The 25,229-nt window shown below is 44.9% G+C and overlaps 4 protein-coding genes and 5 non-coding genes across 17 annotated transcripts; 5 read left to right on the plus strand and 4 right to left on the minus strand.

Moving 5' to 3' along the window:
- Positions 1-182: 182 nt before the first annotated feature.
- On the minus strand, positions 183-23,609 carry LOC108159454 (probable phospholipid-transporting ATPase IA). 9 transcript variants are annotated; one of them, XM_017292749.2, is made up of 11 exons: positions 20,701-21,738; positions 8,446-8,569; positions 8,184-8,367; positions 7,955-8,115; positions 7,691-7,888; positions 6,258-7,626; positions 5,389-6,195; positions 5,063-5,316; positions 4,876-4,974; positions 2,097-2,128; positions 183-955 (listed from the first exon to the last, which is right to left on the minus strand). In XM_017292749.2, the coding sequence occupies exons 1-11, from the start codon at positions 21,350-21,352 to the stop codon at positions 858-860; spliced, it is 3,978 nt and encodes a 1,325-aa protein (XP_017148238.1). In that variant the 5' UTR covers positions 21,353-21,738; the 3' UTR covers positions 183-857. The 9 variants fall into 9 exon arrangements, 7 of the variants coding, with proteins under 7 accessions (XP_017148238.1, XP_017148236.1, XP_033246509.1 ...); XM_017292747.2 differs by lacking the exon at positions 2,097-2,128 and adding an exon at positions 1,273-1,355 and having other exon boundaries at positions 20,701-21,737; XR_004472356.1 differs by lacking the exons at positions 183-955; positions 2,097-2,128 and adding exons at positions 2,196-2,723; positions 2,820-3,472 and having other exon boundaries at positions 20,701-21,739.
- LOC108159456 (putative odorant-binding protein A5) lies at positions 8,613-9,297 on the minus strand. The gene has a single exon (XM_017292754.2). The coding sequence runs from the start codon at positions 9,226-9,228 to the stop codon at positions 8,665-8,667; it is 564 nt and encodes a 187-aa protein (XP_017148243.1). The 5' UTR covers positions 9,229-9,297; the 3' UTR covers positions 8,613-8,664.
- On the minus strand, positions 16,785-16,858 carry Trnai-aau. Its single transcript has one exon. It is a non-coding gene; the product is annotated as a tRNA-Ile (tRNA).
- Trnal-caa lies at positions 17,028-17,149 on the minus strand. Its single transcript has 2 exons — positions 17,112-17,149; positions 17,028-17,072 (listed from the first exon to the last, which is right to left on the minus strand). It is a non-coding gene; the product is annotated as a tRNA-Leu (tRNA).
- On the plus strand, positions 17,338-17,411 carry Trnai-aau. Its single transcript has one exon. It is a non-coding gene; the product is annotated as a tRNA-Ile (tRNA).
- Trnal-caa lies at positions 18,044-18,164 on the plus strand. The gene is made up of 2 exons: positions 18,044-18,081; positions 18,120-18,164. It is a non-coding gene; the product is annotated as a tRNA-Leu (tRNA).
- LOC117187781 lies at positions 18,229-18,929 on the plus strand. Its single transcript, XM_033390619.1, has 2 exons — positions 18,229-18,484; positions 18,564-18,929. Exons 1-2 carry the CDS (start codon positions 18,287-18,289, stop codon positions 18,615-18,617), a joined length of 252 nt encoding a protein of 83 aa, XP_033246510.1. The 5' UTR covers positions 18,229-18,286; the 3' UTR covers positions 18,618-18,929.
- LOC108159455 (trypsin alpha-3) lies at positions 19,394-20,238 on the plus strand. The gene has a single exon (XM_017292753.2). It carries the CDS (start codon positions 19,432-19,434, stop codon positions 20,209-20,211), a length of 780 nt encoding a protein of 259 aa, XP_017148242.1. The 5' UTR covers positions 19,394-19,431; the 3' UTR covers positions 20,212-20,238.
- Trnai-aau lies at positions 22,693-22,766 on the plus strand. The gene has a single exon. It is a non-coding gene; the product is annotated as a tRNA-Ile (tRNA).
- Positions 23,610-25,229: the final 1,620 nt, after the last annotated feature.

Genomic DNA, 25,229 nt, shown 5'->3' on the forward strand with positions numbered 1-25,229 from the left:
TTGGTGATTACTGTAACTGGACTGTAAAGCTCTCGGCGTATTTGTAATATATAGTAGAGAAAAGAAGAAATCTAGATTGCGTTTCAAATCTCGTGAAATACGAATACAGCTACATACATATATACGATTTCACTTCACTTTGACTTGACGTTGTCCCGCCCTCCTTTAAATAGTCAAACTCATTGTCGAGAAATATGATTTATTTTCAACGAAAATATATAAATGATTTAGTGACCAAAAATTACAGGATCTTTGCCGACAGACATCATCAACGTTGAAATTTAATGCTTATATAGGTACAAATGTTTACAGTATTTAGTTACTTAGATTTAGTATTAGAAAAAGAATGCAAGTCTGTGTCCGTATCACAAAGCAGCACAAAGGATAAGGACAGATACGAATGACATGATCGAACGAATTTCTAGGCCTCTTCACTCTCTTTTCCGATCTTAAAAAATAAATAACAGCAAAGATATTCGCATATGTGTGTGTTCCATATTTAATATTCCTATGTATGTATGTATATGTACTAAATATTGTTCCTATAAGACGTTTAAGTTACATTACTGTGAGGTTAATGTAAGACACATAAAGAATAAATGTTACTAGTGTGATGTTTGGCCTACCAGAATAGTGATTGCTCTCACTTCTGCTCAGGTGCTCTGATCGTAATATTTTTATGGGTATGTCCGCTACGCTATCGCTTCCGTACAAATCGTGTGTGTTCAAATTTAAATGTTCATGTTATCCCTTGGGATTTGAATATGTACATTGGTAAGTTATCATTAAATTTTTTTGCATTGCTGGTCCTTGCGGTAGCTGTACAGCCCAGCGATTCGAACGTCGTCCCTCCGGGACTAGTTGCCTTCGGGTTTTGGCAAATTGGTATCATATGCACGTATAACTATAGACTGGGGCACAGCTCCGCCCTCCTCCTGTGAGAAAGCGTAGCCATCTGAGAACATAAATAATACAGTCAATAATCGTCATATAGGCATGGTCATCAATGTATGAATGCAGGTCTTGATGTGTAGAATCGGTTATGTGTGGATGAGCTTTGTGTTTATTTGTGTGTGTGTTTGAGGTACACGGTATAACGATTCTCCTTCTAATGGAAAAAAATCCCAGAAATACGATATATGAATCATATTTATTTCTAGATTTCGGACCAGATTTAAAACCTACAGGTCAAGTCCTACCACTCCACTGAGTTCTACGAGTACAGGTATATTCCTGGAACTGAGTGGTTAAAGGCGGTTCGGTTGTACTCACGGGATAGTTCTAGTTCCGTTTCGACTCTCGTGTTGGCCCGACGAGTAAATACATTACGTAGCAGCCTCGCAGTTTCCGTGAATCTGTAGGGTTAATTTTTTGAGCGGGGGCGGATATGGTTTAGTATCGGATTTAATTTTGTATAGGATTTGAGTTTTGAGTTATTGCAGTTTATGTTAATCTAAGATTTTCCATTTTGAATTGTTAGCACTTTACTTTTCACAACATTACAATTATTCAAGTATTCAATCCAATCTCTATTGTATAGAAAACGTAGCTGAAACAGATCGAGGCTCTTGGCGGGGGGCAGGTCAGGGCTGGGCATTAAGTACATACATATAATCAAATCAGGATGATCAACTGAATAACGAGGTGTGTACAGGTGTACAAAATTGTAGGGGCATGCAGAGTACATAATAAAGGGAGATGAGCCTACTAATATTTGAGAGTTGGCAAATAAAAGGAAACGATGCGAGTCTTACAAAAATTACAACGAATCGTTGACACTACGAAAAATAGTAAACAATAAAATCCATAAATAAAGTGTTTGAATATAATATACGCGTATATAATTGAGTGGTGTCCTGTTCTAATCCCAATTGGGTTTACCACTGATTTCGTCCCGCAAAACCCCCTATCCTATCGAATCCTTTTGTGGTGGTGTCAATGGTATGGTATTGTGTGGTATGGTATGGTATGGTATGGTATGGTATGTTACGGCAGTGTGATGTGTGTACGAGTACGGGTGGTGTGGTTTGGTGCGGTGTGGTGTGGTGTTGTGTTGTGTGAGAATGGGATGTCAGTTTTATCTACGATTTACTTACACCGAAGAATCGATCCCAAGGCATACATAGTACTGCGCACACAGACATTTACGCAGAAAATGTTCATAGAAATTTCAATTAAACATTTTAAATAATTTTGCTGTTGACTTATTGATTTATTAAATTATTGATTATTGGTTATTGTTGTGTGTTCTTGGGTTTCAGGTTTCAGATGTTGGGTGTGGTTGGATTTGATTGGTTAAAGTCGCTTTGTTGTGTGTTATGTTGATTAATACAAAATAAAATAATATAAATACAATATACGTAAGTGCAGAGCAGATCGGATCATATCATATCCGATGAGAGTCAAGATTAAATCATTCAACAGCCATAGAGTAAGTGTATATCATCGGCCTAGTAAAATTGCATGCGGGCTGTGAAGGACGGTGCGGTATACATAAAAACATTCATTTGCATATAATATATATTCAAAACTGATACATACATAAATATCATCTGGGAATATCATCACATTCCGTAAATATGTATATAGGTAGGTAGGAGGTATACGTAGTTCATAATAGATTGTTGGATAAGATTGAACAAAGCACCTCTAACTGGGGTGAACACCCACTTAAGTACAAATAGTAGCTGAACTTTTACAACCTTTTACAACGTCTCTTAAAACTGTAAATTATACTACATCCGGCCATGGAAAAAATACAACCAAATACTTAAGTACAATATTAATTATAAATTATTTATATATATGTTCCTATATACCTATGTATGTAATATATGTTGGGAATGCTTTTGACATCCTGTCTATCCTAGCGTGTCTATCCATCTACATATGTACATATATACTCTTCAGACACTATCACAGTTGGCAAATAGTTAGCACATACAATACCACATACTCGTTTGTATAAATATTCCGCATTCGCACATTTCCATAAATTTACACATTATACATTGACTTATGTTCGTTGTGATATGAATTCGACAGTTGCTAGAAGGTACTCAAAGCGCATACTTAAGAATTTATGTATACTTATTCACTATAACAAATATTACACTATTAAGACAATTCGACTGACATATTGCTTTGCTTTTCCTTGCCTTGATCCGACTGATACGCTTGATTTGATCCAGCTGTTCACATATGCAGCGTAGTAGTGATAGTGGAGGTGGTGGAGCTGTTGCTCATAACAGACTCGCCGGCACTCCGTCGCGCCCTTCTTACCTCGCTCCGCCTCTTTCTGCTCCGCTGCTGGCCAACGCTGTCGTCTTCGAGGTCCAGGTGCTCTATGCTCAGGCTGGGAGCTCGCTGGCCGACTGGGAATTCTTTGCTGCCAGTGAATGATGTCCGGCGGGATATGAGGACTGAGCTGGAACGCAATAGCTTGCCCAGGGCGTAAGCAAAACCAGAATCTCTAATGACGGCAAATGGGTGCATGGATTTTGATTGTTTGATTGATTGATTGATTGATTGATTGCAAGGAGAAGATCAAGGAGCCATCAGCGAAAATGATGTACAAAAGTGTTTGCAAGTTGATTGTATTGTGGATGGATGGGGGATAGAGAAGGATAAAAAGATTACATTTTAGGAAATTCAATTCAAAAGATACTTGCTCAAAACTGAGTAAGACACTGAATAACAAACAATCCATGTGGTAAGGTAAGAGTAACAGTGGGAGTAAGAGTAAAGTCTGATTCTGATGGATAGTTTTGCACTCTGGACTGGAGCCAGTGAAATTGTGTTTGTTTCTTTAAATGCGCTGATTTCAATCAATGATACACTGCTAGCAATGCAATGCTGCCTTAAGAGTTTTCACTAAACATTTCCAATTTTCAATATAAATTTCATTCAAAATTGCTCAATAAGATCTGATCTACAAAATGCGTACACAACTAAGTAAACATACATATACACTCGTAAGTAAATTTAAAAAAAATCTCTTTTTTTCATCAGCTAAGTGTGCATTATATTGTATAAGTATGATCTATAGTTTATATAGTATTGTAGGTATAGTTAGGGGTCTGTTACAGGTCATTGTATGAATGATCAGCAGTGTAAAGAGTGTTTGTGCTGCACTGGAACAACTAATAACTAACAACAGGTTCAGCTCTAAGACTATGTACACATTTTTTCTCTATTACTAAGTTTGTTTCCTTATAGGTTTCGCACACTGGTGTGTGTCCTCGCGTCCTTATGTCGATTATATGTTGGGTTGCGTTTCGTTTTGATATTTTGTATACAATTTGAGATAGGGTTCGAGCAATTTTTAGTGACCAATGTTCAACAAGAGACTTTGGTTGCACGAAAATAAGCACTAACTTACATCGAAAGTTCAACAAACACAATTTGGGGAGGTGGAAGTGGGAGTGGCAGTGCGATTACTGGGATGAGGCATGAGGCATGGCGTAAGATTAAGTTAATGCCAAATGCATAATGACCCAAAAACAAATGCTAAGTAATTCTGAGAGCTAAAGATACTGTAAACTTTGGTGCAAACTATTCACTACAGGAAGCATATCGATATATATGTATATATATAGTTTATGTAGTATAAGGCACGTATGTAGGTTTAATAAGCCTTTGATTGGTTAGAATGGAATTGGTAGAGATAGAGGTAGAGGGGTCTACATATTCAAGTTTCAACAAATGCGCAACAATTCAAATTGAAAATATATGTATGTACGATTAGATGTTGATTCTCTGTTTGGAGACAAACAAAAGCCTAAATACGAATACATATGCATGTACGATATGTATTGTAAAGGGAAAGCGTGACTCTACGAGAGGTGCCTGGCGTAGCGTGGCGTCGATACTTACGAAGATCGAGGCTCGTTCATCACTTCGGCGAGATCGTTGCGCCTAATCTCGGTTTCGCGCACTGCCTCCGTGAGTGTTTTGAACACGGTGTTGTGTATCCTGTAACGAAGGCGGACAGGAGAGGAGAAAGCACACATTGTAATATACCGAATATTAAGGGGAAGAGTAGGGTTGTTCAATGACGCACAGTTTGCAGATGACATCGATCAGCAGGGTGGTGATTGGCACCAGAACCAGGCCCAAATAGAACATCGGCGTGCTCAGCATCATGATGTCCATGCCAGGGAAGTTGCTGCCGATGTTGAAGGTCGGAAAGCAGTGACTGTAGATCAGAACAAAGCCGAACCAGAGCACTATGGAGCCCCAAATGGCCATATGCGTCAGCCAGGTCCAGGAGTTTGTGATGAGGCCCGCCTTCAAGCAGACCGTCACAATCACATACTGCAATCGAAATGCAATGCAAAATTCAATCTAATGTCGAATGGTTAATTGAGAAGTGTGTGAGCGCCTCACCGTATACACCATATTGCCCATCATTAGGTAGTCGTTGGCCTTGCCATCCCTCCAGATGGTATCCGATGCGTACGCGGCCATGGGCAGCCAGAAGAGGAACACCGAGTGCAGCAGGGCGTTGAAGATCCAAATCCAAAATACCTTCACATTGAACAACTTGGCGTTCTGCGAGGGCTTGTACAGCATCGGGTACTTGAGCATCGTCTCGGCCGTACAGAACTTCTCGAACAGACCCATGGCGAACGGGGGCATGGCCGTGAACACCACATTGTAGAGACCAATGGTCCACCGCTCGAACAGGATCTGGCCCGACCAGCCGGAGTAGAGGGCGAACCACAGTTCGATGACGTAGAGACAGACATTCTTGTAGAAGCTGTACAGGATCAGCTTGCTGATACGCGCATAGTTCCAAGCCCCGTGCACGAGCAGCAGTCGCTGCAGGTACCGAAATTGGGCAATCGAATAGTCCGAGGCGCAGGCCGCTTGCAAACCCTCAACGCCGGATATACCAATGCCAACGTTTGCCTTCTGTATCATGGCCACATCGTTGGCACCGTCCCCGATGGCCAGCGTCACCGCCTTGGTGCTCTGGGTGACCATCTCGACCACCTCCGCCTTCTGCATGGGCGACACGCGGCAGCAGATGACCACGCGGCAGAGTAGGCAGAGCTCCTGAAAATCGCCCCGTAGATCACAACTCAGGGCGTATTTTAGTGTGGTGCCATCGATGACCAGGGCCACGTTCATGTCGTTGGCCGTCGAGCTCTTAAATTCCCCTAAGTGGCGAAGGATGACGTCGCGGGTTGCCTGAGGAGAGAGAAACAATTACATAAGTTTCAATTTGTTGATCAAGTGACACTTGGGCTTACGTCGAGGCTTTCCTCGTTCAGGATGAGTATGTCCATGGTGTGGGAGATCAGCCTGCAGGAGTATCCTATATTTATGGCCGTTTCTTGCTTGTCGCCGGTCAGCACCCAAATATAGATGCCGGCATCCATCAGCGCCGCAATCGTCTCCGGCACGCCGTCCTGCAAGCGATCTTCGATGGCCGTGGCGCCCAGTAGGCGCAGATTGATCTCAATCAAGTCCGCCGCATCCTCCAGCTTGCGTTCGCGGTGCTGCAGCGCCGTCGCTGCCTTGTGGTAGGTGTTGCGCCACTCCTCGTACACATCTGGCTGAATGTCGGCCACGGCCAGACAAAGTGTGCGCAGACCCTCCGATGCGAACTCCTCGAGGTGCTGCAGCGTCCGGTCACGGTACTGTCTATCTTGGGCGGACAGGCGTTCGTAAATCACCGAATCGGCGCCCTTGCAGAAGAGCTTGATCTTGCCCTCTGGCGTCCGCACTATCAGCGACATGCGCTTTCGCGCCGATGTGAACTCCAGAACATTGAGTACCTGATATCGCCGCCGCTGGCCCAGCGCATTGATCTCCACGTATTCGGGCGTGCGGGTGTCGAAGATGTAGCCAAAGAAGTGGGCGCCCTCAACCAGGGCGCGTTCGTCCGGACTAGCGGCGTGGTAGATGATGCCCTCATCGCTTCGCTCAGGTATTACGGTGTGGCAGACGGAAAGCAGCACCAGGAACTCCTCGATGACTTCTGCCGACTCGTGCCGTCTGAGGATGTTCTGAACCAGCAGCGACTCCTCCGGAGTGCGCTGCGGGGCATAGATATGCCCCGCTATTGAGCACTTCTTGAAGACCATCACATTCTGCGTGAGCGTGCCCGTCTTGTCAGAAAATATGTACTTTACCATGCCCAGCTCCTCGTTGAGGTTCGAGGTGCGGGCCATGGCCGGCGTGTCCGAGGGCTCGTGGTACATCTCGATGTCGTAGTTGATGAAGATGGCCTGCAGGAAGCGCACCAGCTCGAGGGTGACCTGCAGCGATATGGGTATCAGGTTGTTGTACAGAATGAAGAAGGTGAGGAGATTGTAGCCGAGGCTCAAGCTCTTGAAGTCGCTCAGGCCCAGATACCAGTCCGTTTCCGAGTGCTCCCGGGTCCAGAACAGATTGCACAGTCCACTGGTGATGCAAAGCGAGATCAGGATCATGAACAACATCAGGATCTGGGTGTTGGTTAGCTTGTCGACGGTGGACCGCTTCAGCGGCGCTGAGGTAGAGTTCTTCATGAGCTTCGTCTCCTGACCCGAGTAGACAACGACCCCAAACACCCAGGCCGTGTTTCGCAACATAGCGCCACGCTGCAGGACCTGATCGTTGCCCAGGGACACGGATCTTCAAAGGACACATAGAGATATCAAGATGGAACAGTAACACAGTCGATTGAACAACTACTCACTGCTTTCCGAATTCCTTTAGCACCCCGTTAAACTCGTACAGATGCCGATTGGGCAGCTCGCACTCGATCCTTCCCTGCAGCATTGCGAGGTCCTTTGTCTCCAGCAGTCCCGCAGTGGCAGTCACTCCCTGGCGTATCTTCAGGTTGGTCTCCCCATCCAGATTGGCCGTCTCAATGAAACACATGGCCTGGGGCTCACTGGAAAGTGGGTCGGGCTGGGATCAACATATGGCCACAATGGAGTGTGCTGGCGCTCACGCTTACCTGGACGATAAGATAATTAGGTCCGCGGGGAAGAATGTGTTTATCGACACTTTTATAATGTCCCCCACGGTCAGCTCCGCCCACCGGACTGTCGACCAGGTGCCGTTCTCTAGCCGCTCGATGTGTCGATGATTGATCTCATTATCAGCGCGATGGCGCTTCTGTGGATGGGGAAAAAAACCGTATGAGCCTCGTATGCAAAGTAAGCCCTCGGCTGACAAATACTTACCACATCTTCGATTATCTCCTTGATGGCGCTGACAGATAGGATGAACATCAGGGGCACCAGAGTGGTGTAGCGACCCGTGGGCGATACATCTGGGATTTGCTGCAGCAATGCGATTAGCAGGAAAAAACAGTTCGAGTACCGTCGGAACTGTTCGAACAGGAACGAGGGCAGAAAGCTGATGAAGCTGCAGATGAAACAGATACAAATCAATCAGTTAGTATCGTTTCTAATCAATCTCATTAATTGATAGCGGAATGCTTACTTGTACTTGGCCGTCGATATACGATTGTTGCAGTACTTTACGGGCTGGGCGCCATTTAGGATTATGACACGCCGCTCTCCATCCTCTGCATCGTAGCCGGCGGACGAGGTGATGTCCTCATCATCTGAAAGCAGGCGGCAAATGTTCGAGGAATAAGTATTTTATAAAAACTATAATATCTATTTATAAATTGCTCATTGGTTTATTTTTTAAACAAAATTAATCGGCAGTCCAATTCCAAGCCCATTCCCACTTGGCCACAAAGAAATTCGCGGCAATGGGACTACCCAAGGCGTACTTCTTCGCGAACCCATTCACATCGAAGTGGGCACGTCCCTCCGTGTCGGCGGCCGTCAGGTACGGCTCGTCGAAGTCCAACTCGAGGTACTGCCGGTAGGCCAGGAAGAGACTGCGATGGAGTTCCTTGCCCTCCGACGAGCGCTTGTCCATGTAGGCCACAATCCTCTCCCCCCGCACCACATCGCATCCGGGGATGTTGCCCACCAGCCAGAGCAGGTAATGGCCCTTGGCCTTTGGCATGTCCAGGTCGATCATCACAAAGGTGTAAAACTTGCTCGCCTCCGATTTCCATCGAATGATAGGCTCTTTGACCGCCTCATCGACTGAAATGGTGATGCCTGGCTGCACCTCGATGTCGCAAGGGTACAGCACCTGAATGACTGCCTGCGGCTCGCAGGTCAGCACATCCGGGATAATGCGAGCACGCCTGAGACTCTCGACCAGGTGCTTCGCGGGATTCGGCGGAGGGCAGCTCACAAACATGGTGCTATCGTTTCAAAGAGCAGCAATTTCGAGATCCCGTATAGAAATGATTGAGTTTCCAGAGCTTACTAGGATTATACGACACTTACGGCTCCAGCGCATGCGCAGCGCCTTGTAGACATTCCGGAGGGCCATTCTGTACCAATGGCGTTGGTGCTGGTGCTGTTGCTGTTGCTGGTGTTGGGCAGGTGCTTGCCGGGGCCGATCCGCAAACGCAGATGCGCCAGCGTTGGCGCCACTCGACTCCAGCGTCTCTTCTTCCTCCACCTCGGCCGCGTGCAGTTCTTCGGATCCCGAATCGCACTCACCGACGGGCACGAAGGCGATGCTCTCGCCCGGAGACTCGTTTTGACGTTTGGAGAAAAACAGGATGACAGGTCTCTACTACTCCCCTGGCCAGAGAGATGCTGTGCCACAAGTGGGCGTAAACGTTCGCGCTAAAAGAAAATCTGACGCCTGCGCTCCGCTCGGTCACTTTGCATTCGAATTCGTGTTTTTATTTCAAATCAACTGGATTCCGCTTCTGGTGCAGGCGATTCGGTTCGATTCGATTCTATTGCTCTTCACTTTTGGTTTCTTAGTACTGTTGTTGGTCCTTCACCATCGCCTGGCAACAAGGTGCGTAACATGTTATGGGCACCGTCTAACGGTATCGATTTGTCACACCTCGGATGAGATAGAGCACGTGATGGCCGAGCATTATCGGATTATTATCGGCTTGGCTTTATTGGAGCTATGTTCCTAGAGTCTGATTCTGTGGAAGTTGTGGTTTCTGGAGCGGTGGTGTCGAAAAAAAGCACAGTTACACTTAAACTGTTATCCTGTTAATACACACAGACAAACAAAAACACAGATGCGCGAATGAAATTCACGAGCAGTATTTTTCTGAGAACTTTTCCGATGTGCTTCTCTCCTGCGACTGAAATTCCACGACGGAATGTGTGCCGTTGGGGCAGGGCTGCAAAAGGACAACGATACTCTTAAAAGGGGTGACGAGGAGAGGAGGAGCTCGCTTCGGCTTCAGGTTATTGTGCCAGGAAGCCACCCCCAACACCACCCCCAAAACACACCTCCCGAACACATTGGGAATGGATACGCCCGAAGATGCGCCATGCGTGTGCAGTTAAGGGTGGGACTGGCAGTCCGAGAATGGATGGAGAGGTGCAGATGCAAATACAAAAGCGAAAGCGAATACTCTTAGCAAAACAAAACGAGAGAATCCAAGAGGGAGGGAAAGAAAGAGCGCCGGCGCTGTTAATCGAAAGCTTTAAGCTGCAACAGCAACAAAAGAAAACAAAGGAAAATAAATGAAACGAGGTGGAACGTTGTGAGTTGCTGCGGACACCGCAACTCTACAGTTATACCCGATACTAAGTCAGTATGGCTCTCCTCCGGCAGACGCCGCTAATATTAAACGACACGACAAAGAGAGAGACAGAAAATCAGTCTGAGCGTGACGTCGGGCGCTGCGTAGCCAGTGCAAATTGATTTGTTCCTTTTGGCTATAAAAATTATCTGATCTGGTCCAGATTCAGCAATCTGATAGATATGGTCGTTATCTATGATTCTGCGTTTTTAGTTTTCTCGAATGTGCAATATTGTGGATGCAACAGATTTTCGTCCTTTGTGGGGGCGGAAGGGGGTGGGGCGAAATTCTGAGATATACGTTTTATAGTGAGATCTAACAGAAGTGCGGACACCAAATTTGGTTACTCTAGCCTTAATAATCTCTGAGATTTGTGGATGCCCCAGATTTTCGTCCTTTGGGGGGGCGGAAGGGGGTGTGGCGAAATTTGGACACGAAAAGGTCAAGGTCCGATATCACAGGAGTGTGGATACCAAATTTGGTTGCTCTGGCTCTTATAGGTTCTGAGATCCTTGAACTCATATTTTGCAATTGGCAAAACCGACCATGAAACCTGTGTGTTAGAGAGAGACAGAGCGAGAAAGAATGAAATTGTTTTCTTGATTCTGGCTATAATAATTATACGATCTGGTTGAGATCTTACATTCTAAAACATATAGTCATCCTCTACGATTCTGCGTTTTTGGTTTTATCGTATCTTTAAAAATGTGGATGCCACAGATTTTCGTCCTTTGTGGGGGCGGAAGTGGGCAAGGCGAAGTTTTGAAATATTTTTGTAGCAGTGACATATCACAGAAGTCTGGATACAAAACATCGTTGCTCTAGCTCTTATAGTCTTTGAGCACTAGGCGCTGAAGGGGACGGACAGACGGACAGACGGACAGACAGACATGGCTCAATCGACTCGGCTATTGATGCTGATCAAGAATATATATACTTTATGGGGTCGGAAACGATTCCTTCTGGACGTTACACACATCCACTTTGACCACAAATCTAATACTCAATTTGAGTATCGGGTATAAAAAACAATCGTAGTAAAGAAATATTCGCTAGCAAAACTAAAAATCTAACGAAATTGCAGTGTGCTGGAAACAAAATTGTTTGATAGATTTTGATTTTGGGGCTATATACAAGATTTTCCATTACACCGGCATATTCTTCATGAGTAATATTATTTATGACACCAATATTAATCTCCAGCCATCGGGATTCCACTTTGCATCTATTCTTATTACCTTTCTTTACTAAAGAATTTGGGTACATTTTTTAAACTACCCTCAAAAGCTGTCCTGCATACGGAAAACAAAAAGGGCAACAATTCGGTGTTTCTACGGACGGAAACAGCCTTCTTTCCGCCAGAGTTGCTCAGGAATATCCCATAAAAGAATCGAAACAAATAAAAGAAATCTTAGGACTCGTTATTCCAAAGCCTCGTAAATGTACCCGTACCCGTACCCGTATGCATACATATTTGTGACCGAAGGAAAGGAACTAAGTTTTAAATGGCTGTATATGATATAAGAAAATGAAAAGCACCTTTACGTAAGTTCCTTCTTATGCCGGTTTTATCCAATAGGTAGGTGGTGAACTTGTTCCCCACCCGGAACGAGGCAGTCAGGCGGCTGTGATTGATGCTGGCATCGGTCTCCGACCGATCGACCACACTCGCGTTCTCGCCTATCCGCGACGGCGAGGTAGTTGGGGTGTTTCCCTCGGCGGACGGTTCATGCTCCGCAGGAGGCCTTCCGCCGTCCTCCCCACCAGGGGGCGGTCTGTCGCCTCCCTCGGCGGAGATTCCCATGTTCGATGGTCCCGTGGATGCTGTCCTCCGCATCGCTTCCCCCCTCAGCCAGCGCACGCTGCTGGCAATCCAACTCTGCACCCGCTCCGGCAGGCTCCACAGATCGACGCTGGCTTGGGCGGGTGTCGCAGCCGGATGAGTCCTGCTCCCAGCTGCCTCCTGCTGTTGCTGCTGCTGTCCCCGGCTCTGTCCGTTGCCATTATGGCCGACTCCTCCGTCCTGTGCTGAGCTGCTGCTCCGTGTCCTAGCGATGCTGTCGCTCTCATTCTTTCTGCGATCTGCCATGTTAACATGGTTGTCGAACACCCATTAAGTACACTATTCGGATCTAATGCGATGTGAATTTATTTCATTAGTTTTCGTAGGTTTCACTGCACTTTTGGTTTTACGTTTATGTCACTTTGATTGGTTCAGATATTAACTGTGTGTATATTTGATATATTTGATTTTCAAAGGTTGCTGCGCTGATTACTGCTTTTACGGTATTGATTTGCTGGCCAGAACATGGCTTTTCCATTCTATTGCCGAGTGTATAGTACTATTGTGAGCAAGCACACAACCCCGCTAGCCATCTAGAATGGTAAACAACTCGGTCTCCAAGTGCGCGACATTGGCAGGACAATGCCGACATTTCACACAGCGCTAAGTGCCATATTTTCCTGTACAGTGAACGCTCCACTCCGCTGCCCACTTTGGCTACAATATATCGACCCTAACCGAAACGCCCTGTACGCCCGAAACGAAACGTGGAAATAATTAAAGGCGGCAACTGGTCAAACTCCTGGATGGTAAACACGCTAGACAAACCCATAGATAGATCCATGAAAATAATTAACCACTCGTACTATGGTTTGAGGGACTGACTAGGGAACATCGACCTCGTCTGCGAAAGCGGAAGTCAACGAAACTTTCTCGGTTTGTCTGCTCCGTTCCATTCAGACCGATTGACAGGAACGAAAGAAATTCTATTTGCGTGCACTGTGTTACCTTACGTGTTTTCCGGCAATAACTGTGTGGTCATTACTCGTTGCCCGAAACATACTCACGTATGAGCCGAAACATGACACTCAAAAGGCTTTGAAATGGTCACCAGGAGAGCGCAGGAGGAGTGCAGTGCCATTGCCATTAGCTCCGATCCGATTGGATTCCTTTGGCAAACGGAATACACTTGAGTTGGCAAATGCCAATGTGAGTGAGTAGCTTATCGATTGTTCCAGTTTCTTACAAGTGTCCGGTCCTGCACTCCCCAGCACCCACAAACACTGTGCGGGGGTCCTTGATATGTCCACCTGGGGCTGGGCTGCTCAGCCATGGCTATGCCCAGGCGGGTAATTGCATATTAGGTCTCAGTGGTTAACGGGAAATTGGCCATAAATATTTATTAGCAAAGTTTCCACCTAATGGATGCTCCTCAGCGAAAATTGGTCTGTTTTCTATGGAGTCCGACGTAAATAGTCGGTCCATCGTTCGGGCAGATAGGCGCATGGATCTGTATTGTGTGGGCCCACAAATGTACATATGTATGTACGTTTATTGTATGTACATATGTTTGCATATTCACGACGCTATTCAAATTTATTCCCCCAGCTACGACGCGCTCTAAAAATACCAGCATCAAACACAGGAATAAGTATTTTGGATTCATTCCAATCGTATTTACTTATTTGTGGATTTCATATACATACATGTACATATGTACTAGTAGAACCAAATCTGGGACTTTTAACTGCTTCTCAACTGGAAAAGGTCGCTCCAACGAGTGCACACGGACTTTTGTATGGGCAATCGGTTGCTAACTCGCAAGAAAAGACTCAGTCGAGCCGAATGCAAACAGGTGATAATTACCCCTCAGCCACATCAAGCAAACGACGTACACGTACGTATACCCCTCCAAGTAAAACATGACAACAACAGAAGCAGTTCATACGAATACTAGAATGAATCGTATTTATTATCCGATGGCGTGGGGGGACAATAACAAAGGTAAACACACACATCCGTCGCACCTAAAGATACAGAGGGAATACTTGTCTATGTCACCGATTCGGTGAAGTCAGAACTGCGACAGTTCAACAAAGACGTCCACAGACATTTTGAAATCAAATCGATAGAAATTATTGGCAATCGACCAACATTAGAGGGGAAATACACATTTCGATGTCACCACTAAGCGGCGGAATAAATCGTTTGTTAGGCCCCCAATGGAGCATTCCTACCCATGGATTTCCATGTGTACATATGTACAGGGGAACTCTTTGTCCGTTTGGAGGAGAGTTACTGTACATATTCCCACAGTGCAGTCATAGTAAAATATAAGTACTGTTTGTTCTTATGTAAGTGGGAGTGGAATGTCAATAGTTGTGTGACTAATTTTTCGAATCCCACATTCGAGTTAGCAAACAATGAATATGTGATGTGATGTTCTTTCGCTCTATATTTATTAATTTGCATTTGGCAAATGAAAGCAAAAGTGACGAAAATTATTAAAAGAAACAACATTCTACATATGTATATGCGGTGGCAGTGCGGCACAGTTTTGGCATCCGATCAGCGAAAATCAGCTGTGTATTAACTTTTTTGAAATACCACATTATAACGATGACGAACCCCACGACTGACTCACGAAAAGGTGATGTGAGAGTTCATCTTTCGAGTCGGCATCATCTGTGAACAGTCAACTCCCTCGGGGAAAGGGGTATCTCAAGTTCGTTCCACCTGTTCAAGAGCATAGGAGTGGCTCCGATTGCCAAAGAGAGCGATCGTGCAGCAGTTACAACAATTACAACATTGGCAGACGGCGAGAGAGGATTTCGAGAGTTAATAACGGCTTGAAAGCGAATTAAAAACCACTTTCTATGCGAATTGGCACTCATATGAGAGGGGTACACAGAAAGAAAGAGAGAGACAGAGAGAGAGAGAGAGAGAGAGAGAGAGAGAGAGAGAGGGAGAGCCGAGTTGCTTGACAATTCCATGGATTCTACAAATTGTATGCTCTGGCACAGCTGTTTCTCTTCGTTTGGGGCCGCGCGGCGTATGAAAATCCCACCATAAATTCACGGAGCACAGCACTCTACTCTTATACATAGAATGCTATTTCTTGTTTCCATGTCCATGCAACAAACGTCCAATCAAATATAATTACAAATGACCTTTATTAGGTGTTGTTTTCTCTGCACGAGTATTTTTCATACACTCCCTAATATCTAATATCCAGCCATTCTCAGGCATCTGATACCAGGCCAGACGGACGGTACGCACTGTGATCACCCCGAAAACCAAGTTAAATGTAGAATTGGCATCCAGTTTATTTACTTGGCTTACAATTTTATCTCGCGTTTATTTAACACGTCGACCTCGTTAACCGGTCCCATACACAAGTCCCGTCCCACCTGGCGCACAAACGTTTTTCTTGGAGCTCCGAAAGCAACTGAGCAAATGTCGCACTGGGCATCAAGTGTTTGCGTGTGGGAGAGAGGCGATTTGTGTACCCTCAAAGAGGGTATTATATTGTTGGGCAGATGTTTGTAACACAAAGAATACTTTATTCGAGTATAGTATCATGTGTATAATATATCTTAACTATGCTCTCAGTTTTACCGGCATCTCTACGATAAATAGATATTCATATATGGGCATGTCCATTCCGGCGTACGACAAAATCTTAAAAAAATAGTGAAAAGCTTCAAGTTTGAATACAATTTTGGATTTAAGTATATAAATTAAAATACGTGATGTTACGTTACTATTTTATGCGATTTTTTGATTCATTGAGAAAAAACTTTTATCAATAATAATCTTTTTTATAGGGAAAGTTATTGCAATTTTATGTCAATGGGCTAAATTAGCTAACATTCAATAAATTTTGAAAATATATCTCTTTTTATTGCATTTTAATATTTGTTTGGTATGGTGGACAATTTTGTATGGAAATGCCGAGAGATAGATAGAGTTATTAGTTGAAGCCGGGGATTTTATTGGTCGTCGAACTTCGAGGGTATACAAGGTTCGACTGGCAAAAGTAAGCTCTTACCGGTTGGCGTGACAGAGTTGCCAGACCGCAAAGAGTAGAAATCAATTTTACTCTACGCGAAATTGTTTCATTTCATTGCTAGTGGTCACTGATTTACATACGCGGGCATGTACAATGTGTACCGCCGACATAGGTACAATTAGTAATTAGTCTAAACAAAAAAGCTTTTTTATCAGACATCTAAAGCAGACAAACAGACTGTTTTGCTGTCAAGCAATGAAAAGTCGACTGACAAATGATGAGAATGACGGGACAGACCAAGCCCAGGCCGAATTATTATCATCATTTTCCATCAGCACCCATTAAAATATTGTGCAAAGAGAAAATAAGGGTAGAAAAGAGAAAAAAAGTCATCATGGCCCATGGGGGGATCGAACCCGCGGCCTTCGCGTTATTAGCACGACGCTCTAACCAGCTGAGCTAATGGGCCTTGTTGGACAGATGCGGATTTATTAAAATCACAATCTTAGCACAATAGCTAGTTCATAACGGTGAAGCATTTCCACTGCTCAAATACTAAATAATGCCACAGACAAAAATAATTTAATCTATTAATTTATCGAATGTAAAAAAAACAACAGCAAAAAACAAAAAAAGTTTGTCAGAAGTGGGATTCGAACCCACGCCCTCAGAGAGGACCAGAACGCTCAACACTTTCGTTCAGAAAGCAAGATTTCAAACACCTTGAGTCTGGCGCCTTAGACCGCTCGGCCATCCTGACATATGCTGATTCCGTGTCACATACCGCATTTGTGCCAGCAACGTTAAATGTTGTATAACACAAAATACCGTCGAACAGTTCTCGTTCTGAGAAAATTTCGTGCTACAGAATTTACTGCGCAAGCAGTCCACTTTAGCGTCCAATCAGACTCAGGCTCTGATTTAACTTTTGGCGAGCATGAGACATGTGGCCCATTAGCTCAGCTGGTTAGAGCGTCGTGCTAATAACGCGAAGGTCGCGGGTTCGATCCCCTCATGGGCCAGAAAATACTTTTTTCTTTTTTTTAATCTGTTTTTCACAGCACTCTAGAAATTAAAAAGTTGTGTATACGGTATAAGGTTCGACCGTTTGCCTGGATGCGATTAATACGGAGCCAGATAAGCTAAGCCCGTTAGAGGTTGTGCGCAATTATGTTATCTCATGCCGTGCACATAGGGATACCATGTAATGGGCAACCAACCCAACAGCAGCGATGATGTCATGGGAGACAGCGATGGATGATCTCACGTGTCAATTCCTTGCAAGACAGCCAAGTGAAATGTCAATTCAATTTGCCATCAAGGATGATTGAATTACCCAACCTCGGGGCAAGCAGACATATTGCCATATTGTATAAGCGTATGGCATATCTTAATGTCAGTTTTCAATCTATTTAAACGGTTTATTGCGGGATCTTATCGGGGAAATTAGTTCTAAGTGCTCGGGTATAAAATTTATGGTTTAGAAATGGGCTGTTCTATGTGAAAAGAAATTTTATTGATGTTGGAATTTATGGGCGTTCTGATTTACAACGAAAATGCCAGCACTTTCGCAGAACACACTGAAATAAATGAAGTTTCATGAGAATATTTATTATTATTTAACGGAGCTTTTTTAGCAATGACCAATCCAAGTGTCAGGATGGCCGAGCGGTCTAAGGCGCCAGACTCAAGGTATTGAAATCTTGCTTTCTGAACGAAAGTGTTGAGCGTTCTGGTCCTCTCTGAGGGCGTGGGTTCGAATCCCACTTCTGACAAATATTTTTTGCTTCTTATGTGATAAACATACCCATGGCAAAGCATTCATTTTGAATATTTCTCTTGGAAGTTCTCTACTGTCTACATTAAAAATAAGTATCATATTTTTCTAGAAATTATTATGACTCACCTAGAGACGCCGAAAGATTTACTCAAGCCCATTCTAATCCTAAGGGATGCTGGCTCGAGCGGGGACGGGATGTCGACCAAGAAGCCAAAGAAGCACGTCACCTTCAAGCGCGTCGTTGAGTACTACACCTACTCAGACAACATGAAGATGCAGCTGGAAAAGACGATCCTGCTCCCAGACGAGAACTTGGTAAGCGCGAAGTTGTTCCATTATCAGATCTAATAGTAATTGTGGATTATGCACACACTCGTGTATGTATTTTGTGTAGCAACTGAGTGGGGTGGAGATACCAAAGCGGCGCTTCAGCGAGGGCAATTTATAACTTCTCCCAGGGCCATTTACGACACTCCGAAAATCAAACAGAAAGAAGCGGATGCGGAAACGGTAACGGATGTTGGAAATTGGCGACGTGACACTTTTAACCTAATTGGAAAACAAACGTGTCTCTGTGCCCCATATTTTGCACTTTATTATGGACAGGACAGGGTATATGCGATACACACAATAATCTATATATTTCATCTAAAATAGCTTTAGCCGCTATTCGGCATTGCATCAAAATGTTTTGGGTATTACCAAGCACGCAGGTTGTTTGTGCTTTCTGCAAATAAATATTTTTAGAGGAGGGAAACAAAGACAATTTACAACGACTTGGCTGTTTGGGCCCCCTTCTGGCCTTCTATCGGCAGCGAAATATTTACAATTGGTAAGGCCCAATCAATCCGTGGGCTAAGTACGAGCATTATGGCCCTTTTAAGGCGCATAAGCACAGCCAGCTGATAAGGACACTGCACTGGTCCCAGGGCCACTGACCTACGTCAAACAGGCACACACTCTCTCCGCCTTCCGATGCCCGGCTCCCAAACCGGGAAATCAATAGTCATTTAGAAATTTAAAGCACCCATAGGGAAGAGACAGGAGACAATTGCTGACTGATGGCAGCAATCACCTGCAAGTTAGAAGAGGGGGTTAGCACCGCAATCAGTTATTTGCGGTCGTATTGGGTTTGATATATGGCCTCCTGCTCATAAAGCCACATGCCTGGGCCATAGCCGTAATCGCTGGGCAGCTACTACTATATAAGGCCCGCCTTGGTCGTCACTTAGCCACCGAAAGCTAAAGAGAGTTCCAGAGAAATGTTCCTCCCAATCGCCACCCTCCTAGCCCTACTGGCCTCCTCATATGGGGCTGCGCTACCCTCGGGCCTGGAGCCACAGGCCCCGCTCAGCGGCAGGATCGTGGGTGGAACGAAGACCACCATTGCAGACCATCCCTGGCAGGTATCGCTGCAGCGGTCGGGCTCCCACTACTGCGGCGGATCCATCCTTAGCAACACCATCATCGTGACCGCCGCCCACTGCCTACTGTCCCCGGTCACGGCCTCCGTCCTCAAGGTGCGAGCCGGCACCAGCTACAAGAACCTGGGCGGGTCCCTCGTCCAGGTGGCCGCCTTCCAGGTGCACGAGGAATACAACGCCAGCTCGAGGATGAACGACATCGGAGTGATTCGCCTGAAGACCAAGCTCACATTGAGCTCAACGATCAAGGCCATCGCGCTGGCCGCCTCCGCGCCCGTCCATGGAGCAGCGGCGAGCATCTCCGGCTGGGGATCGACCTCGTACTCGGGATCCAGCTCCGCCCAGCTGCTGTACATCGACACGCGCATTGTCGGCCGGTCGGAGTGCGGCAGCTCCACGTACGGATACGGAGGCACCATCCGGGAGACCATGATTTGTGCGGCAGCAGCCAACAAGGATGCCTGCCAGGGTGATTCCGGCGGCCCCTTGGTCTCCGGCGGCGTTCTTGTTGGCGTTGTGTCCTGGGGCCGCCAGTGCGCCCTTGCCAACTATCCGGGAGTCTTTGCCGATGTGGCAGCCCTCAGGGAATGGCTGCTGGCAGCCCAAAAGACAGTATAGTAGAATAAAATCTCTTCTTAAATGCAACTCGCATGACTTTTTCGCTCATTTAACTGTTCACCAAACGACTTCTGCCTCTGTCACGATGCACACACACAAATGGCCAAACGTGCGACAGGATGTGTGGATCCTGTGGGGTGGGGTGGGGTAGGGTGGCGTGATTTCTGCGGTAGTATAAAAGGAATCTAGGTCAGTCTGCCCAGAAGCGGGGGACTGCGCTTTGTGGTAGGGAGGGAGGGTCTTAAAAATAAGTGGAGAGCCGTAGAAGGAAAACATGTTTAAATACTTAAATTTTTAGAGGCCTCTCCTCCTCTGGTTTTCTGACAGAGACTCTATCCGGACTCCCGCACGACAACAACACCCCACCAAAGGCCAGACTTCAGGTCGTCGTCTGTATTGATCCGTCGAATGTCGCGACAAAATGGGATGCTTATTGCCACATCTTGGACAGGGCATGAGGCAGAATAAAAGACCAGTTACCGTACTCACCTTCGTACTCCTTCCGTTTCCTGCGTAGAAATGAGGTTGTCATTCGCAGGCCACGCTGAGCCAGGCTCTGTCTGGAGAGGATGGACCCCTTGGAGTCCTTACGACTGCGATGGGAGCTCTGCGGTAGCCCGGCGGCGCCTTGGCGAGATGAGAGCGTGCCGGCTACAGAGGTGGAGACGGATGCGGGCGGCTGCAGGCCACCGCAGAGGGAGGTCGAGGTCGATCTGGGAGGAGTGATCGGCGTGTTGGGGGTGTCGGAGTCTATGAATCCCAGGTTGCTGTTGGCACTGTTCAGATGGATGCTGAAGTGGTCCGTATTCGTATTCCCGCCCCGACTGCCGCAGAGCGTGGAGCTCCCACCGCTGTGGACGCTGGTCGAGACGGAGGCGGCCAACTGCTCGTCCAGGCCGCAGCTGGTCTTGGGCGTCAGATGCTCCAGGGACTCGAAGTCTCGGTTGACGGCCGGCGGCATGGAGTGACGGAACCACGACTCCTGGCGGTGCTGGGCCACCCGCTGCTGGCGACGTGTCTGGCTGGCGCTGGCGCTGGAGCCGAGCATATTCCGAAAACGGCTGTCCGCTACATCGTCCAGCGAGCTGTTGTCAGGACTACGCAGTTCCAGGCTCTGGCGCTGATAGCTCCTCCCCGACATCTCAGTTGTGTATGTATTTGGTTGCTTGTTCCGTATAATTCCAAAGGCACTGGTTTAAGGCTCAGTCCGTGTACTGATAGGCACTCGGTTTGTGTTTGGATCCATCAATAAAGGCACTTTGATCCACAGTCTCCCGGGACTCGATTTTTACATCGCTTGCTTATGTAAGGCGAATCGCTCAAACCCTTGATGCGCCGCGGTGGGTCCCAGTCCGGGTGGGATGTTCCGCTTTCACATCCAAATACAAATCAAAATCCTTTGGCAATTGCCTTCCGACTCGCCTCCCCGTCCAACCTTGACTCAGACAGGTGTTGAGAACCAAAACAACTGCTGCCCTGCCATCCAGCAATCCGGCAATCCGGCAATGGGTAATTTTTAGGGGGAGCCCAAACGTCGCCTCGTATGCCGAAATGGCTGGCAAGTAGTCGAAATACTTTCAACTGTTAGAAAGCATCAAAAATTCATTGCATTTGTGGCATTTAAAAGCGTTTCCTTGTCACGCACATGCATTAGGAGACAGACCATTGGAGCGGGGGACACACAAAATATCAATTTTTGAGTGCCGCTGCCTTAAAACTCAAAAGCCAAGGGACGGCTACTTAGCTTAAACATCGGAGCTATTGCCTTGTTGGTCCCTTTTCTGGACAGATATATGTACACACGCGCTTAAGCAGTTGCAACGAAAGCTCTAATAAATCTGTCGCGACCCCGTTGCGAGTGGCAGTCTAAATAATTAAAAAACACGTCAGGGGGAGAACCTTCAGATTATTGAACTTCTTGTTAGCGGCACTAGCCCTACAAAATGGTCAACTGCAGCCATAAATAAAGCGTTTAGTCCTCTCCAATTACACTCCTCGCATGCTTTAGTTCAGGTACGGATGTGGATGGGCCACGACTTCCGCAGCTTTCAACAAAATTCACACGGAAAAGGCAAAGTGTTGGGTCTTGTCTGCGGCGACAAAGCGGAAACAGGACCAAGCCGCACTGAAGTCAAAAAGCAACTGCGGATCCTCCACAGGCAAAGGCACAAAGTTGCCTCCAACGACTGCGTCGCCCCACGAACCGCTTCGGCTCTTGGCCGAAGTGAAAGTGGACCATGAAGTGCCATACGTATACTCTTACATATTCTAGTGTATGCCAGAAATACATGCATATGTTAATCTGGAAGCACTCGGAAATAACTTGGAGAGTAATACAAAGGGGAATACCCCTAAAATTAAACAAATCGTTCTTTTTTTTCGAGTAGTATATGGAATGATATGCATATGCAAGTGGGCTCTAGAAATACACTTTACTCTGCAGCTCCCATCAAGTTGCCTTTTGGCGGACCGAGTCGCCGTGGCCCATTAGCTCAGTTGGTTAGAGCGTCGTGCTAATAACGCGAAGGTCGCGGGTTCGATCCCCTCATGGGCCAGAGTTTAACATTTTGTATTTTTCTTCTTTTTTTTTATCAAAGGTAAACAGTAGGGGGAGACTGTGCAGAAGAATCGTATCCAGGTGTTTGGGGGAACAGTCGAAACAATCTTATCGCCGCTTTTAGAGAGAACTGTCGAGATTTAACATTTCTTTATCAATTCTTTTTACTTTTCAGACTATTTTTAGGGGGTGTTCTTAGAACGATTGGTAATAATGAATCATAAATACAGTGTGCGTCCCTACAGTTCCCTTCCCTAATCACGGAACTGTATTTACCGGGATGCCGATAGGGATTGATTCCAAGATCAAAGGTTATGCTATGATGCAGGTACTATACAATTAAACCAATGCCTAACTTTACGAAATAAATTTTACTCACAAGAATTCAAAAGACCTGGCCCGGCGAACTCTGTCCGTCGGTAGTATAGGCGCAAGCGGGACCCGGAGGGCATATCAACTTGGAATCGGAGAAGCAACTGGTGCGGCGCTGCCGTTGTTTGGCTTCAATTTTCACGCAATCAATTCGACGCACTGCAGGGACGGAAATATTTGAATATGCAATTTTTGTTATGGCAAACACAAATGTATGTACAAATATGTATTTACCGTGTACATATGTACACTATGGGGGATTCTATTTAAGCGCACAATGAATAATGTCTGTTTGATAAGGCGAACAACACGAAGGGGGCAGATAAGTCAGCCTACACCGGTTAGCTGTGTGCAAATACCCCTTTTCCACGAGTAACCGACATACATTTACTATTACATTGCTATTTCATATTAATTTAAAGGTATTTGAACAAAACGCCGAATGTGTTTTTATTTTTATTTCCCATCAGTGTGACCGCGGATTTATCGTTAAAAATTATACGGTCCGACCCTCAGAAATATACCGAAACATACCGTCTTACTAAACAAATATACCGTAAATATACTGACAAGCTCACGTTCTATTTTACATATTCCTCGTTTTTTATCTTCCGTGGAATATTACTAGCTAGATAGAACTTTCCAGCATGTCCACATAATTTTATCCGATTAATGAATAATTTTCTACTTAGCTGGCTAGTTTTTAGTCATTGCTTTTATTGTATTTTGACTAAAACAAGGTTTAAACAAAATAGTTCAACGAAAAAACAGTCGCAATGTCCCTGGTATTTTAAGACATGATGCGCGCATAGACCTTTGTATACCCTATTCCGTTAATTTGATATGAAGATACAACGTAATTTATAAAGAACTTTTCTCAAATTGATATGTTTTAGACATATTCATGTATTTTATTAGTATCTTGTATATATTTATCTCGATCCTGATACCTACGGAGCCTGGGACGACAACCATTTTCTCAATTCTATAATATCCTTTTCCCTAGGGTATGAGAATTAGTGTTGCCGGTAATCATTGTTGTCAACCGGTTATTACGACTAATTCCTGATTATTCTTTCTTCCGTCGAATATTCCCAGCTATATAGAACATTTAGCCATGCCCACATAATTTTATCCGATAAGTGAATCAATTTTCTACCTGACTGGTCTATTCTAAATACTTGCTTTTGTTGAATTTCAGAACCCCGAATGTTTTTTTATATTTTGCTTGAACTTTTTATTTCTCACGCTTCTTTGCGGCTTGTACGGAACTAGTTCGTAACCCTGAAACAACGGTCACGCTGCTTTTTTTAAATTCATCCTTATATGATTATTAAATAATAAATAAACTTCTTAGTTTATGCCCTCTTTGTACACATGTTTTAAATATTTATTTATGTATTTATTTTATTAATTTATTTAGTTAGACAGTGTTGTGTTTACTTAGGAGATTGTTGATATAGGTGTTTATTTATTTATTTCAATTAATCCATTTATATATTTAAATAAATCTATTTTGGTATATAAATTAACCGATTTATTTATTTAATCATTGAGGTAATTATTCGCGTATTTATTTATTTATTTATTGTCCTGTTGTCATTAAATGTATTTAGGATTAATCAGTCAGGTACTACTTTTTTAGTGGAGTCAGTTTAGTTAGCACCATCATACATACATATATGTATATGTGAATTTAGTTCTTCGCATTGGCGAGTAAATAGGGATTAGCGGTAGGAGGAGTACCTGGGGATATATGTCCACACATTCACACTGATCTACCTCTTTCCAAAGAAATGTTTACAAAGTTATCTCGTCATAAGTATAGTCACAATCGTAATGTGTGGTCCCGACGACTTAATTCATAAATTATAAAGTTACACTGTCGCACACATACGGTTAGCGGTAATTACGTTAACTTGATTATCGAAGTAAGCAAAAGTGAAGGCTGAAGTATAAGTTTTAAAATGATCGTCGATGAGAAATAGCGATTTTTGTTTCTTCCGAAACAGTTATTAAACTATATAACGTTTTTGGTTATTGTGCTTATATTATTGTTATTATAATATAATTTTATTATAATTATAAA

The sequence above is a fragment of the Drosophila miranda genome, chromosome 3 (genome assembly GCF_003369915.1).
Source record: "Drosophila miranda strain MSH22 chromosome 3, D.miranda_PacBio2.1, whole genome shotgun sequence".
In the NCBI taxonomy this organism is placed as follows: Eukaryota; Metazoa; Arthropoda; class Insecta; order Diptera; family Drosophilidae; genus Drosophila; species Drosophila miranda.